The 14,880-nt window shown below is 40.6% G+C and overlaps 1 protein-coding gene across 3 annotated transcripts in view; it reads right to left on the bottom strand.

The window, feature by feature from the left end:
* Window positions 1-3,498: 3,498 nt before the first annotated feature.
* Window positions 3,499-14,880, bottom strand: part of LOC141154868 (uncharacterized) — a 34,470-nt gene continuing 23,088 nt past the window's right edge. For 2 of the 3 annotated variants that reach the window (XM_073641389.1, XM_073641390.1), the window contains exons 6-8: window positions 11,164-11,277; window positions 8,994-9,104; window positions 3,499-8,777 (exon numbers count right to left, since the gene is read on the bottom strand). In XM_073641389.1, coding sequence (XP_073497490.1) covers window positions 8,125-8,777; window positions 8,994-9,104; window positions 11,164-11,277 — 878 coding nt within the window. In that variant the 3' untranslated portion in view covers window positions 3,499-8,124. The remainder of the gene's footprint in view (window positions 8,778-8,993; window positions 9,105-11,163; window positions 11,278-14,880) is intronic. The other variant, XM_073641391.1, reaches the window with a different exon arrangement.

Genomic DNA, 14,880 nt, shown 5'->3' with positions numbered 1-14,880 from the left:
TCCTTGAGCCGAGGAAAGAGAAAGAAGTCACTGGGGGCTAGATCTGGCGAATAGGGGGGGTGTTCCACTAGTTCAAGCCCGCTTCTTGAATGGTAGCCATGGCAACTGCAGCTTTGTGAGCCGGCGCGTTATCTTGGTGAAACAGCACTCCAGCCCGCAGATTGCCGTGCCTTTTCTCCTTGGTAGCCTCCCGCAATCTTCTTATTTGTTCTGCTTAGTAGGAGCCCGTAATAGTGGCTCCCTTCTCCAAATAGTCCACCATAATAATTCCTTCAGCGTCCCAAAAAACGGACGCCATAACCTTCTCTGCTGAGCTTGACACTTTGAATTTCTTCGGCGTCGGTTCGTTGGCTCGTTTCCATGTCATCGATTGTTGTTTCGTTTAGGGATCAAAGTGGTGGATCCAGGTCTCGTCCATGGTCAAAAAACGTGACAAAAAATTCTCCTCGTCTGCTTGGAACTTTTCGAGATTTGCTATTGAAATGTCAACTCGTTTCTTCTTTTGCTCGTCGGTTAACATTTTTGGCACCCAACGCGCCGAGACCTTTCTCATATGCAATTCTTTTGCAAGGATTCTTTGAATACTGCCATATGAGATCCCTGTGACCTCAGCTACATGCCTGATAGTCACTCTTCGATCGGCCAATACAACTTCTTCAACTTTTTTCATGTTTTCTTCATTGAGGGACGTGGATGGGCGTCCTTCACGATGTTAATCTTCTGTCGATGTTCTTCCCAGCTTAAATCCCTTGGCCCAGCGTGCAACTGTGGAATATGGAGGAGAAGAGTCCCCCAATGTTTCCACCAAGTCGCTGTGTATGTCTTTGGTAGTCATTTTTTTCAAGCAGAGGTATTTGATGACAGCTCTGAGCTCGTGTTTTTCCATTTTGATGTTCACTCCTCGGCAGTTCCTATTCAAATGAATGTAGCTCCCGGGAATCGTGGCCTATTTAAGGGATTTTTTTTTCCTGGACTAGTGGGTACCTAAGAGAGAAGAAAACATTTTATTTTAATTTCTGTGTGCAATAGAAATATATATTTGTGAGAAAAGATTCAGCATAATCTGTGTTTTCATCATTTATTCCTCTGCTCTTTCTGGGAATTCAGTCCAGTGGGTGGTCCTATCTCTGTATACACACTTGTACAAGGAAGGCTGTCATCACTGATGGGTCTAGTGGGCGGTCCTATCAGTGATGACAGCCTTCCTTGTACAAGTGTGTATACAGAGATAGGACCACCCACTGGACTGAATTCCCAGAAAGAGCAGAGGATTAAATGATGAAAACCCAGGTTATACTGAATCTTCTCTCACATAACTATATATCAATATGCTCAGCTCCCCCTGCTGAATAACATACGGCCTGCAGATTGGACTATTTCATAGTGACAGGTTCCCACTAAGTCATAATTCTACATTCACAAAAATAAGAAACGCACTTTGCGAAAGCATAATTCATAGATGGAAAGTAGGCAGTCTAAAAATGTTATTTTTATTGAAACAAATCTTTTAAATATTTGAAGTGAAATTCTGTCCGACTACTGAGCCCCCCATTGATCCTGAGAACAGAGCACTGAAGGGCCCCATCAGAATGGAGTGAAGGGTGAAGCTGGGCATCATTGCTCCCTTCATTCTCAATTGAAGTGCCAGAGACAGTGGAGCCAAGGTCCTTTGAGGATGAACAGAGCAGAGATGCTCATGCTCGAGAGCCGCTCCATTCAGACAAGGTTCTTCAGAGCCCAGTGCCCTGTTCTCAGGCTCAGTTAAGATTGGGAAGTTATCCACCATCCCATGGATAGGGCATAACCTCAAATCTTAGGGCAACCCCTCCAAAAGTGGAATCAAGACTCACTGACAGTTTACCTGGTTGAAGCCCCAGCTGCTCCAACGACACCTACCAATCTGTCCTCAGTGGTGATACCAACAAAAACAGCACAAGACTACTGCAAACAATCATGTATTGTAGACGGCGAGCAGTTGTGAGGCAGCACTGGAATGTCAAGGACTTTATCACGTAAGCAAAGCCTATTTTGTTATTTTAAAGTATTTCAAGCCCTCACCTCAGTTTTTACGACTCTTTTAAGGGTGTCTGTGCACATAGGGCATACCCCTGTCACGGGTGTGTCAGATGTTACAGTGACTCTGCATCTGGCTGCAGACGGTCACTGCGTTTAGCACTGCAGACGCCTTCTTAATCCTTCTCACTTTTGGACCCAGCAACCTCCCTCCTGCTCTCATTGACACACCCTAACCTGGGTGTTTATAAACGCTCATTCTGTTTCAGGGAGTCACCGGTGATATTCACATTTTCCCTTGTGAAGGCTTGGAGCTATAGCAGTCGGCTAGCTTCCTCTCTGGTACCCTTGGAGGACGTTTGGTGTTAGCTTGAGCAGACACCAGAGAGAAGTTTTCCCCCATTCGTTTGGTCTCCCTTGTTGTCTTTAGTTTATAGTGGGGTCTGACCAGTGCTCACCCCCTCCCTACCACGGGCCTAGCTCTAGGGATATACAGGGCTTAGGTTTCCTGCTCGGCGATTGCTGTGGAACCAATGTAGGGACGGTAGGATGTTATTAGATCAGCCTAAGGGTCTCCACTCCCCCTTTCCCTAGTGTCTGGGCTTCCTTCCCCTTATCCCTTCGTGTTGCACTTAGTCTTTCCCAGTGTGCGTGACAATACCCTGCAGAATATCGGCGTACCCCTTTTAAAGGGGGTTGTCTCATCTTTTCTTCATAAAGTAGACGGCTCCCCTGTCTTTGGTTTCAGACTTTCAGCATGGTTAAGCCAATGGTCCAAACTGTGCAACTTAAACTCTGCAGCAGTTAAAAGAAGTACTCCTCCTCCTCCCATGAAAGTTGTTATCCTCTTAATATATTGCAATCATCATATTATATAGCACTGGGTACTTACAATTACTCATTTTGCCTTTCTACTCAGCTAATTCTTCTATTTTCCGTTGATACAAAAATAGGGAAAACAGAAGAATTAACTGGGAAGAAAGGCAAAATGAGCAATTGTAAGTACACAGCGCTATATAATATGACGATTGCAATATATTAAAAGGATAAAAACTTTGATGAGAGGAGTGATTCTTTTATGAGCGCAGTCGCACTGAAGCTGGATGGCTCAAGTTCAATGATTACAAGCTCTATAAAAAAAGTTTGTAAGCACTGCACCTCTTACCTTATAGGCTGGCCACATCTGAGAGTTTACAAAGCCACTGCTGCAGTCTAGGCAACAAGTGGCAAACAAACATTAAAGATCCCTCTGTTCTCAAGAATGAAGAGACTTTTCAATAATGGATGAATTGCAAAGTTACTTCCTTTTCCAAGCACTTTGCAATTTTACCCATTGATGATGAGAAAACAACCCCATTAAAATTGGAGATTATCATTCAAGTTTTTCATATTACTGCAGCATTTTAAATACGAACACAATGTCATTTTGTTGATGTCGCTCCAAAAGAACCAAAATTAATAAAAATTCAACAATGCCAATTCCAAGAAATGGTGTCATTCTCTTTATAGTTGTCATAAGTATTAAGTACTTCCGTTTGCATTGTCTAAGCGGATACATATAAAACATAAGAGTATAAAAAAAAAAAAAAAAAGTACAAGATAGAAATATCTCACAATAACAATTTGTCATCCTCTTACAATTTATTTTTACCGATTTACCAAAATATTGCATTTGGCAAAATATATATAAGAAAAAACGGATACAAACAAAAAGCACCTAGTAATCGATCAGCCTATGGGGCTACGCACATCTGTAAACATACCCTACAAAAAAAAAATGGTAGTATTGCCACATAGTAGATTACATAACTGAAAAATAAATTACATACATAATTCTCATTACTGGCTTGTAGTGATCCTTGGTGAACGGGACAAACCGCTGAGTCTGAGGGCTCATGGCCATGAGCATATTATGGCTGTGTACAACCTCCGAGCTGCGCCGCGCCATTATATGGCACCCATACAGAGCAATACTTTCCGATATTTCTCCGTTTTCATATGGAGGCATGTCTCGGTCATGTACATGACACCCAAAGTATTTACAAGCAAGGTGCAAATATGCGGTAACTCCCCAAAAAAACCAACAGGACAATACAAATTGGCCAGGTTACTGTGGTTTTTATTCAAGATTGCACTGCACAGAATGAATTTTTTTTTTTTTTTTTTAAAGACAAATGGGTCACATTTGCCATGACTTCCGCTCCTATGATTGTAATTAAAGAAGCACTGATATCAAAGTTTCTATCTACTTAATTTATTGCAATCGTCATATTATGTAGCACTGTGTACTTACAATTGCTCATTTTGTCTTTCTACCCAGATAATTCTTCTCTTTTACATTAGTCTCTATGACATCACGTGATTAAAAACAGACTAGCTGAATGCTTCTAAGCTCTATGTAGAAACAGGAGGTCAATTTTCCCGGTGTGACTCATGAGTCACTGCAAAAGTCCCTGGCAGGGGGAGGAGGGAGCAGCTGGGTCAGGAGTTTGAAAAGGGAGATAACTCATGCAGGGAAAAGAGATTTCCTGTTTTTAACATAGAGCAGAGAAAAGAGGAGAATTATCTGGGTAGAAAGGCAAAATGAGCAATAGTAAGTACACAGCATTATATAATATGATGATTGCAATATATTAAAAGGATACAAATTTTGATGGGAGGAGGAGGTGTGCTTCTTAAGGAGGTCAATATCATTCCATGTAAACCATGTAAAATTAAAGCCTTAGGAACGATCATAAACATGATTGTCTACGTTGGATCATCCTAATACACCAACGCTGGATAACACAAGATGATGGGAAGGTGATACAATATTCCATGCAAAACTTGTAACTCATACTTCACAATTTTTTAATTGAATTCCTGGTTAGTACCTCGTCTGCACGTTTCTCCAAAACAATTTTAATTTCCAACAAGGAAGATCGGTTTATCAAAATTTAGATGGACAGAAAATTAAATTTGCAAATTAACTTGCAAAGTTGGAATTGAAACAAAGTTCTTTTAAAAAATTAAGTGCAATACCTCAAGTCGTAATTAGCCCGATTCCAGTCTAAAGTCATTAAAACGATTTAGGATAAAGGGCATATTTAAGCCCAAGCCTAACCTACGCCCCAAAGTGATGGCATTTCCTTTAAGTGCAAATGGCTTCCTATTTCTTCGTATAAGCAAAGCAGAAGCATGGACTGTCTCACTTATGGATAAGGGGATTTAACGATGTACCCAAAATACTCCTGTAGGGGGATCTGAAGTGGGTATTATATATAAGAGAACCCCCTTTAAAGTGGAAATGCATTGCAGAATAAGCAGTCCTGTGCGAGTGCATGAGGAATAACACTATTTTGGCTATTTTATAACATGTATCCTACATTTTCCCCCTCGACTAGAAGCCTCAGCAGCTCCTCTTTGTCTTCCCTGCCTTTCTCTCTCTCCTCCTCTCTCTGTAGGCTTTTTTAGTCAGCAGTTGTTATTTGATCCTTCACTGAAGACAGATTTGTAGACAGATTTCGAGAGTAAATAATTATTGCTGGCAGAAAGACATAAGAAATAATATGTTCTCACACTACTGATCTATGGGGGAAAAAAAAAAAGTGTAGTTTTTCTAAATTTCAGACAAGCAAATATAATAAACACATAGTGCAAAGGAAGTTTCTTGCAATACAATTTGACGTTCCAGTCTTAATTCAAGAAAACATAAAAAAAAGATTGCCTTGGATTTAATCAAATGAAACGGTGTGGCAGGAACGAGACGACGACGTCATGAAAGCGTGGAACAATAGTGTTGATGATCTAAAGAGTTCTTATAAGCACTGAAAAAATATACCAGAAATATCAGGGGATGAAAACCTAAAAAAATAGATTGGAATGGGAGCACTTCACCTACACAAAGACGAGACAAGGTATACAAGCCTGAAAGCAAAAGTCCGCCAAAGAAAAGCAAACAATGTATCCCAGTGATGTCCAACTGGTGGTCCGGGGGCAAGTGTGGTCCTCGGGGGAAGACAAATGTTTATGGCAGGAAAAACAAACAATCTGGCAGGAGTGTTCCTGTACAGCGAGTGTCTGTTCAACCATCTCCTTCTCCGTTATGGGGGCATTGGGTTATCTATGCCATATGTGGAAGTTGGATCATATATGAAATGAAATACAGTTGCGTAGAGGAGAAAAAAAAAAAAGTGCCCTTAACCCTTGAACCGCCCCTGACTAAAAATATTATGTCCACTATACAGAGTCAGTGGCTAGATCTGCAGACCCTACAATATGCTGTGTTGAACGCTGGATAAACCCACAACTGTCTCCTTCCTCTCGATGCATGAGAGGACATCATGGCTTCAGGCCCACCCTACAACCATCCAGCAAGAGTACCGTTTTGGTAAAAAACAGTAAAAGAAAAAAAAAAAAAAAAAAGTTTGTAAAAAAGAAAAAAAAGTTTATACATTCTATCTCGAATGTAAAACCTGAAGCAAAGCTTTCCCATGAAGAAGGTCCATGAATCCCTAACATTACATTATCCTTATATCTTATTTATAAGCAGACAGGTTCCTATAATTGCTGGCATAATACGATAGGGCGATCCTGCAAGTAGAACTACTTTTGCATTTGTCGAAGAATACTTGTAAAGCGCCGCTATTTTTATTTTTATATTTTTTCTTTTAAACAAAAAACACTGAAAAACGTCAACTTTATAAAAAGCGAGAATACTGAGGATTTCCTTTTTTAGACCCCCGATAGGGGTAATAAAGGAATAAAAAAAAATACTTTCAAAAAGAGACAGCAATATTTTTTTTTTCAAAAATTTCGACTCCTTAAAAATTGCATAAAAGAGCTACGTTAAAAATCAACTTTTAAATAAGGTTTTTTTTTTTGGTTGAAAGATCATTCCCAACCTTTATTTATTTATTTTTATCCTGGAACTCGATGTTTCAGCATCTTATTATCAAAAGGACACCAAAAGGATGGTCGGTCATTGAATATCTATTGCATATCCATCATGGGACGTAAAAAAAAAAAAAAAAAAAAAAACAGACGCTGGTTGTCCTACATTTGGTCTTGACCCATAGAAGGTTTGTTTTCTCCTCTACTTTAGAGGACCATTACATATTTCCATATGCAATCACATTAAGGTAATTGCATAGTGGTTAGTGTTTCCCAAAATTGCTGAGATATATCAATCTAATACAAAAAAAAAAAGAATAAGCCGAGTACTTTTGTCACGAGTGACAAATTTGAGATTGAAAAGTCTTTTTTTTTTTCTTTTGAGAACATTTAGTGATTTTCAAGTATTATCCTTTCAGGAAAAAAAAGGAAACAAAAAAAGTTCTTGAAAGTTTTTTTTCTGATTTAGAAAATAAGGGTCAGCATCCCCCGACAGTAAACAGCGCCATTTTTGTCCAATATTGCACTTCTGCTCTATATAAAAGTGAATGAGTCTAAACTGCAATACTAGACACTGAAAATGGAAAATGCTGGTACTTAGGCTCATTCAGACATCTTATTTTTGCATAGGAGTTCTATCCGCCATTTTCACGGATAATGTGATAGTCTATGGGGCTCTGCAGAAAATCGCGGAGACATGTCCGATTTTGGTCCGACGATCTGATCAAAATTGGCAATGCAAAGTCAATGAATCAGTGGAAAAAAAAAATTGAATCAGACTGCACTTGGATGTCATCAGAGTGCAGTCTGATTTTTACAGACTGACAGAATAGAGACATTTTTTTTTTCTTTTTTTTAATTTCTCCTTGTACGAGAAAAATCGGATGACACTCAGACCGCACTCTGGTCAAACTCGGATAAGAATGATTGGTCAGTTTTTCTTTTATGTGGAAAAATCGGACGTCTGAATGAGCCCTTGTACGGGTAGAAAAAAAATAAAATAAAATAGACCTCTTTCTCGAAAGGTATACAAAAGTCTATTAGTGTTCAAAGATACAAAGTAGCAGTACGCAAGTTGGTCAATGTGGGACACAATGGCGGTACCATATACTAGGTCTGGTTACACTACCCATTGGAGACCTTTTTATTGCTTGTTTCCCCCATTATATCCAGTTTGGTTTAGGTCTTTACTAGGTCCTAAAAAAATTCCAAAAAGACCCTGTATTTGGTGGACCACCCTCATCTAGTGTGAGTTCTTTGGTGACGTATGAGACACGACTTCTGGCTGAAGCTTTTACTGCATTCGTCACATTTGAAGGGTCTCTCCCCCGTGTGGATCCTTTGGTGCTGGATCAGCACAGAGTTTTGGATGAAGCTCTTGTCGCACTCGTTGCACTTGTACGGCCTCTCCCCAGTGTGCGTCCGCTGGTGCGTGATCAGGTGTGAATTGCGGCTGAAGCTTTTGGAACAAAGCGTGCACTTGTACGGTCTCTCCCCGGTGTGGATACGGTGGTGCTTAATCAAGTTGGATTTAACAGTAAAGCTTTTATCGCACTCTGAACACTTGTATGGTCTCGGCTCCGTACATTTGCCGTGTTTTGATGCCAGGCCGGGACAGGAAAGATTTTTTTCACAAAAGTACCAGCCGTACGGACTCTCCATCTGCTGGACCGTCGTGATGGGACCTAAAGTTCTTTCGCCAGGACCGAAAGTAGTAAAACCGTTAGGCGCCATATTTCTAGCTTTCCATTTGGACGTTGGATACAATTCACCATTTAACCCATCGCTGAAACACTGTGAGAGCGCGTACGTCATGGAGAGAGGCTCCCGCTGTCCATCCAGCAGGTCCATGCGGCCGTCTTCGAGGCTTGTTACTATAGGACGGTTATCTGCTGAAACATAAAACATGGACGCTATTGGGAGGCAAGAAAGAAGAGAGTCTTACATATCCGCATGTACACAACAAAAGGCTAGGGGTGGGGACAGTGATTGGCTGCAGCGGTCATGTGTCTGAGCCCCTGGGGGTGGGGGGGGGGTGACGGAAGTTCTCAACAATTAAAAAAACGCTAGTATAATTGGTATCTCCGGCCAGGTCATTCCTTACTCACATGAGTTACGGTAACCCCTCGCTTCTCCATGTGACTGCAAATCAGCCTTTAAATAGCGATCGTCATCAGGTTTACATTTTGATCGGACCCCATCCTCCTCATTGGCAGAGTCTTAAAAAAAAAGGAAAAAAAAAAACAGATTTTTTTTTTAGAGTCGTTGGTGCTTCTATTCTCTGTAGCTCAAAAATTACTTGTCATTTAGGCATCACTTTATTGGGAAAAAAAAAGGGCTCAAGTCCATCAGGATCCGTCAACCTTTTCTGGATAAATTCTACATTCTCCATCACTAGATTATGTGTAATTCACACTGCCAGTGGTTATTACAAAAGCATCCAGCCCATTTTGTAAGAGCTGAGATAGTAGCTACTGTTACTACCTCTTGTGCTTGGCATTCTACAGTCTGACTGCTCTAACTGTAAAGAACACCTCCCTACTTCGCTGCCAGAATCACCTTTCTTTCACACGTAATGAACGACCTCTGGTCATTCGTATAGTTGCAGGAATGAATAAATGATGTGCCAGTCCTTGGCATAGTTCACACATGTATACGAGAGGTCTTCTGAGGAGTCTTTTTTCTAAGTTGAACAAGCCCAACTTTTCAAACCTCTCATCATAGAAAAGCTCTTTCATCCCATGTAATAATCTAGGTATTTGGCGTTGAACAAACTCTGGCTTTCCAATATCCTTTTTGGACAGAAACAACTGTATTTTTCAGACTATAGGACGCACTTCACTATAAAATGCATTTCAGAATTAGACAGCAGAAAATCTGCTACATGCACATTTACACACACAGGCTCACAGCTTTGCTACATGCACATTTACATACATACAGCTCTGCTACATGCACAATTACACAAACACAGCTATGCTACATGCACAATTACACAAACACAGCTATGCTACATGCACATTTACACACAGGCTCACAGCTCTGCTACATGCACATTTACATACATACAGCTCTGATACATGCATAATTACATAAACTCTCTGACCTGCTACATGCACTCACAGCTCAGCTACATGCACATTTACATACACACATTATGATTATGACACCTTGCAGTTCCTTCCAGGTGTCTAACCGATCACATGACATGAAAGGTCCTGGAGCTGGTGAGGTAGAAGGTTCTTCAGCTGCTCCCTTCCTGCAGGTCCCGGTGGCTTCCCCTCCTGCTCTGCACCGATCACATAGATCAGTGTGCGGCAGGAGGAGAGAGAAGTTTTCTCAGTGGTCAGGATGGACGCGGCGTTATCGTTCTCCTCCATCACAGGAAGCTGCCTCCGGACTAGAAGGTTATGTGCAGACGTTGAGTATTTTGTGTGCAGAAATTTCTGCACCATTTCTGTATCTCTTGGCAGGAAAATGCAGTCTCAAAAATAGTGTTTTTGCTGCGTTTTTTTTTCAGTGCATTCAATGGGTGAAAAAACACAGGCAAAAACGTACAGAGAACTGACATGCTGCAGATTATTTTCTAGCAAATCTGCACCAAATCTGCAACGTGTGCACACAGCCTAAGACATGCACACTTTTTAGCAAGAGTTTTTTGCATCTTATAGTCCAAAAAATACAGTAATTTCATCACTTTCCTATAAATACACCTATTTAATAAGATCCAGTAGTCGTTATCTAAAACCGTGAAATCACCTAATTGACCGCTGGAACCAGAATCTGAAAATCAAAACATTTGCCAGAACTGGAGTCAAACTCATGTGAACAGTCAGACAAAACTAATTTTTTCTTTAAAAAATACATTGGTAACAAGTTTAGCTTTAGATGATCCTTAGATATGGCAGATGCAGGTGTACAGTGGTCGCTAAAGCAGGGAAGGGATTAATAATCACATAGGAAACCAAAGTCTACTAAGTATCAATATTTAAAAAACAAGATTAATATTTTTAGGATACTCAATATTATTACACAAGAAATAAAGTAATGGAATAAAAAGGTATGTGAACACATTGAGTATTTGCAGATTTTTCTGCCCCAAAAATCAGAGTGTTGGCAGTAAAATACGCGTGTTCTTGATGTCCGTTTTTTGTGGTTTCCCCCCCCCCCCCCATTCATTCGAATGGCTGAAAGAATTGACATGCTGAGATCTGAAAAAACAAACAAAAAAAAAAAAAAACACACACAAGCGGTTGACGAGAATTAGGATAAAGTCACCTGTTTTGGGGCCGCCCAACTCCACCAAGTCATCAGAGGAACACTGATCTGTGTAACGCATGATTTCCTCCTGTTTGATCTTCATTAATATGTTGGGATTGACGGTGGGGTAACCTACAAAAGACACATCTACATCAGCTGAAAATGACGGGAGAGGAACGCTTCATTGTTGGAAACCGCTGGGACATCATGAGAAGACATAAAATCTCCTGGTTTTGTTCTCCCCATATGGTGGTTTTTATGTTTCTCTGTAGCCCCGTCAAAATCTACATTTCAGGGCCTCTCTCCAAAAAGATAAGAAATGGCCAGCAAAATACTAAGGACCCGCTATACATATTACTGGCAGGACTGGACGACCGTCTAATGTGTACATAGATGTTAAGTCTCTTAACTAAGGGGAAAAGAGGATCGGGCATGTTGGGAATTCACTCTACCCCATCCTTTATTCTCAGTTTATTCCTATCGGCTGACAACTATCTAAGAGAAATATCAACCCTAAAAGGTGGATGCAGATGGCCGTAGATTCTTTCATCTGGGAGAATCGGGCCGATTATACTAATGAAACTCTAAGCACGTCAGCAAAGTGTGATCAGATTCTCTCGGATAAGAAGATTGAGAAAAAAAAATAAATTCTCATCTTCTCCATTCTGTCAGTAAGCAGAAATTGGACTGCACTCAGACGTCATCTGAGTGCAGGCCGATGGATTCCAAGGACACATTGACTTGCATGGCCGAGTGCGATCCGAATATTGGACATGCTGCAATTGTTTCCTTTGGCAGATGGAATAAGATTGGTCCGAGTGTGATCCAACGTTTTGTAGGATCACACTCGGACAAATAATACGATGATGTGAGCGAGCCCTAAGGTTATGTGCACACGTTGAGTATTTTGTGTGCAGAAATTTCTGCACCATTTCTGCAGGAAAAAGCAGCCTCAAAAACGCGTGTTTTGGTGCGTTTTTTTTCATTGAATTCAGTGGGTGAAAAACGTTGGTAAAAATGCACAGAGAACTGACAGGCTGAAGATTATTTTCTGCACCAAATCTGCAAGTCAAAAAAACGCAACGTGTGCATGACACTTCAGGTTTCTCATTCACTCTGCCGGCATCAGGTTTGGTTAACAAATCCGCGTGAAAAAAACGCAACGTGTGCACATGGCCTAATACTGGGAACTAGAGACGAGTGATCTAGAAATCAATCCAGACACCCTCCCACTAGCGCAGGTCATCATGGTGGCGATCCTACATTTTTGAGCTTGTTTTTTTCCTACACTTCTTCCAAGAGTGAGAAAATAATTGAGGGTTTGCTTTATTGAGGGATGAGTTGTAGTTTTAAATGGGAACATTTACTTTACCATTTAATGTATTGAAAAACAAGGAGGAAAAAAAAACAAACGCAATTCCACAATAGTTTTTTGGGTTCTGTTTTTACAGCGTGGCCACATCAGTAAAATTATCAGTGATACAAAACATTCATATTTATATATATATACACATACATACATACATACATACATACACACACACACACATACACAGTGCCTACAAGTAGTATTCAACCCCCTGCAGATTTAGCTGGTTGACACATGCGGAATTAACTTGGCATTGTGACATTTGTACACATGCGGAATTAACTTGGCATTGTGACTGTAGATCAGCCTGGAAGTGGGAAATGCACTGCAGCAAATATTTTTTTTTTTTTAAACGTTAAAAGTTAATTCAGAGTGTCATTTATTATTCAACCCCTCAAACCACAAGAATTCTGTTTGGTCCCCCTAAAGTATTAAGAAGTAGTTCAGGCACCAAGAATAATGAGCTTCACATGTGTGGATTAAAGATCTCTTTTGCCAGCCTTTTCTGACTATTTAAGACCCTCCCCAAACTTGTGAACAGCACTCAGACATGGTCAACATGGGAAAGACAAAGGAGCATTCCAAGGCCATCAGAGACAAGATCGTGGAGGGTCACAAGGCTGGCAAGGGGTACAAAACCCTTTCCAAGGAGTTGGGCCTACCTGTCTCCATTGTTGGGAGCATCATCCGTAAGTGGAAGGCTTATGGAACTACTGTTAGCCTTCCACGGCCTGGACAGCCTTTGAAAGTGTCCTCCCGTGCCGAGGCCAGGCTTGTCCGAAGAGTCAAGGCTAACCCAAGGACAACAAGGAAGGAGCTCCGGGAAGATCTCATGGCAGTGGGGACATTGGTTTCAGTCAATACCATAAGTAACGTACTCCACCGCAATAGTCTCCGTTCCAGACGAGCCCGTAAGGTACCTTTACTTTCAAAGCATCATGTCAAGGCTCGTCTACAGTTTGCTCATGATCACTTGGAGGACTCTGAGACAGACTGGTTCAAGGTTCTATGGTCTGATGAGACCAAGATCGAGATCTTTGGTGCCAACCACACACGTGACGTTTGGAGACTGGATGGCACTGCATACGACCCCAAGAATACCATCCCTACAGTCAAGCATGGTGGTGGCCGCATCATGCTGTGGGGCTGTTTCTCAGCCAAGGGGCCTGGCCATCTGGTCCGCATCCATGGGAAGATGGATAGCACGGCCTACCTGGAGATTTTGTCCAAGAACCTCCGCTCCTCCATCAAGGATCTTAAGATGGATCGTAATTTCATCTTCCAACAAGACAACGACCCAAAGCACACAGCCAAGAAAACCAAGGCCTGGTTCAATAGGGAAAAAGTCAAGGTGTTGGAGTGGCCTAGTCAGTCTCCTGACCTTAACCCAATTGAAAACTTGTGGAAGGAGCTCAAGAATAAAGTCCACATGAGACACCCAAAGAACCTAGATAACTTGGAGAAGATCTGCATGGAGGAGTGGGCCAAGATAACTCCACAGACCTGTGCCGGCCTGATCAGGTCTTATAAAAGACGATTATTAGCTGTAATTGCAAACAAGGGTTATATAATAATTGACCCACACTTTTAGGTTTAAAATTTAATAAAATTCAACTGAGCAACATAACTTTTTGGTTTGTAAGATTTATGCTTCTGTTCATAAATCCTACTGTCGTTTGCAGTTTGAAGGCTCTAACTTATTTGCATCTTATCAAACCAGCTAAATCTGCAGGGGGTTGAATACTACTTGTAGGCACTGTATGTATGTATGTATGTATGTATGTATGTATGTATGTATGTATGTATGTATATATATGTATGTGTATATATATATATATATATATATATATATATGTATGTGTATATATATATGTATGTGTATATATATATATATATATATATATATATATATATATATATATATATATATATATATATATATATATATATATATATATATATAGTACAGACCAAAAGTTTGGACACACCTTCTCATTTAAAGATTTTTCTGTATTTTCATGACTATGAAAATTGTACATTCACACTGAACGCATCAAAACTATGAATTAACACATGTGGAATTATATACGTAACAAAAAAGTGTGAAACAACTGAAAATATGTGTTATATTCTAGGTTCTTCAAAGTAGCCACCTTTGGCTTTGATGACTGCTTTGCAGACTCTTGGCATTCTCTTGATGAGCTTCAAGAGGTAGTCACCGGAAATGGTTTTCACTGACAGGTGTGCCCTGTCAGGTTTAATAAGTGGGATTTTTTGCCTTATAAATGGGGTTGGGACCATCAGTTGTGTTGTGCAGAAGTCTGGTGGATACACAGCTGATAGTCCTACTGAATAGACTGTTAGCT

The sequence above is a fragment of the Phyllobates terribilis genome, unplaced genomic scaffold (assembly GCF_046119375.1).
Source record: "Phyllobates terribilis strain yellow unplaced genomic scaffold, ASM4611937v1 Scaffold_7__3_contigs__length_470593459, whole genome shotgun sequence".
NCBI lineage: Eukaryota > Metazoa > Chordata > Amphibia > Anura > Dendrobatidae > Phyllobates > Phyllobates terribilis.
Note: the sequence above shows the minus strand (reverse complement) of the source record. Positions and strands in the feature narration are given on the sequence as shown.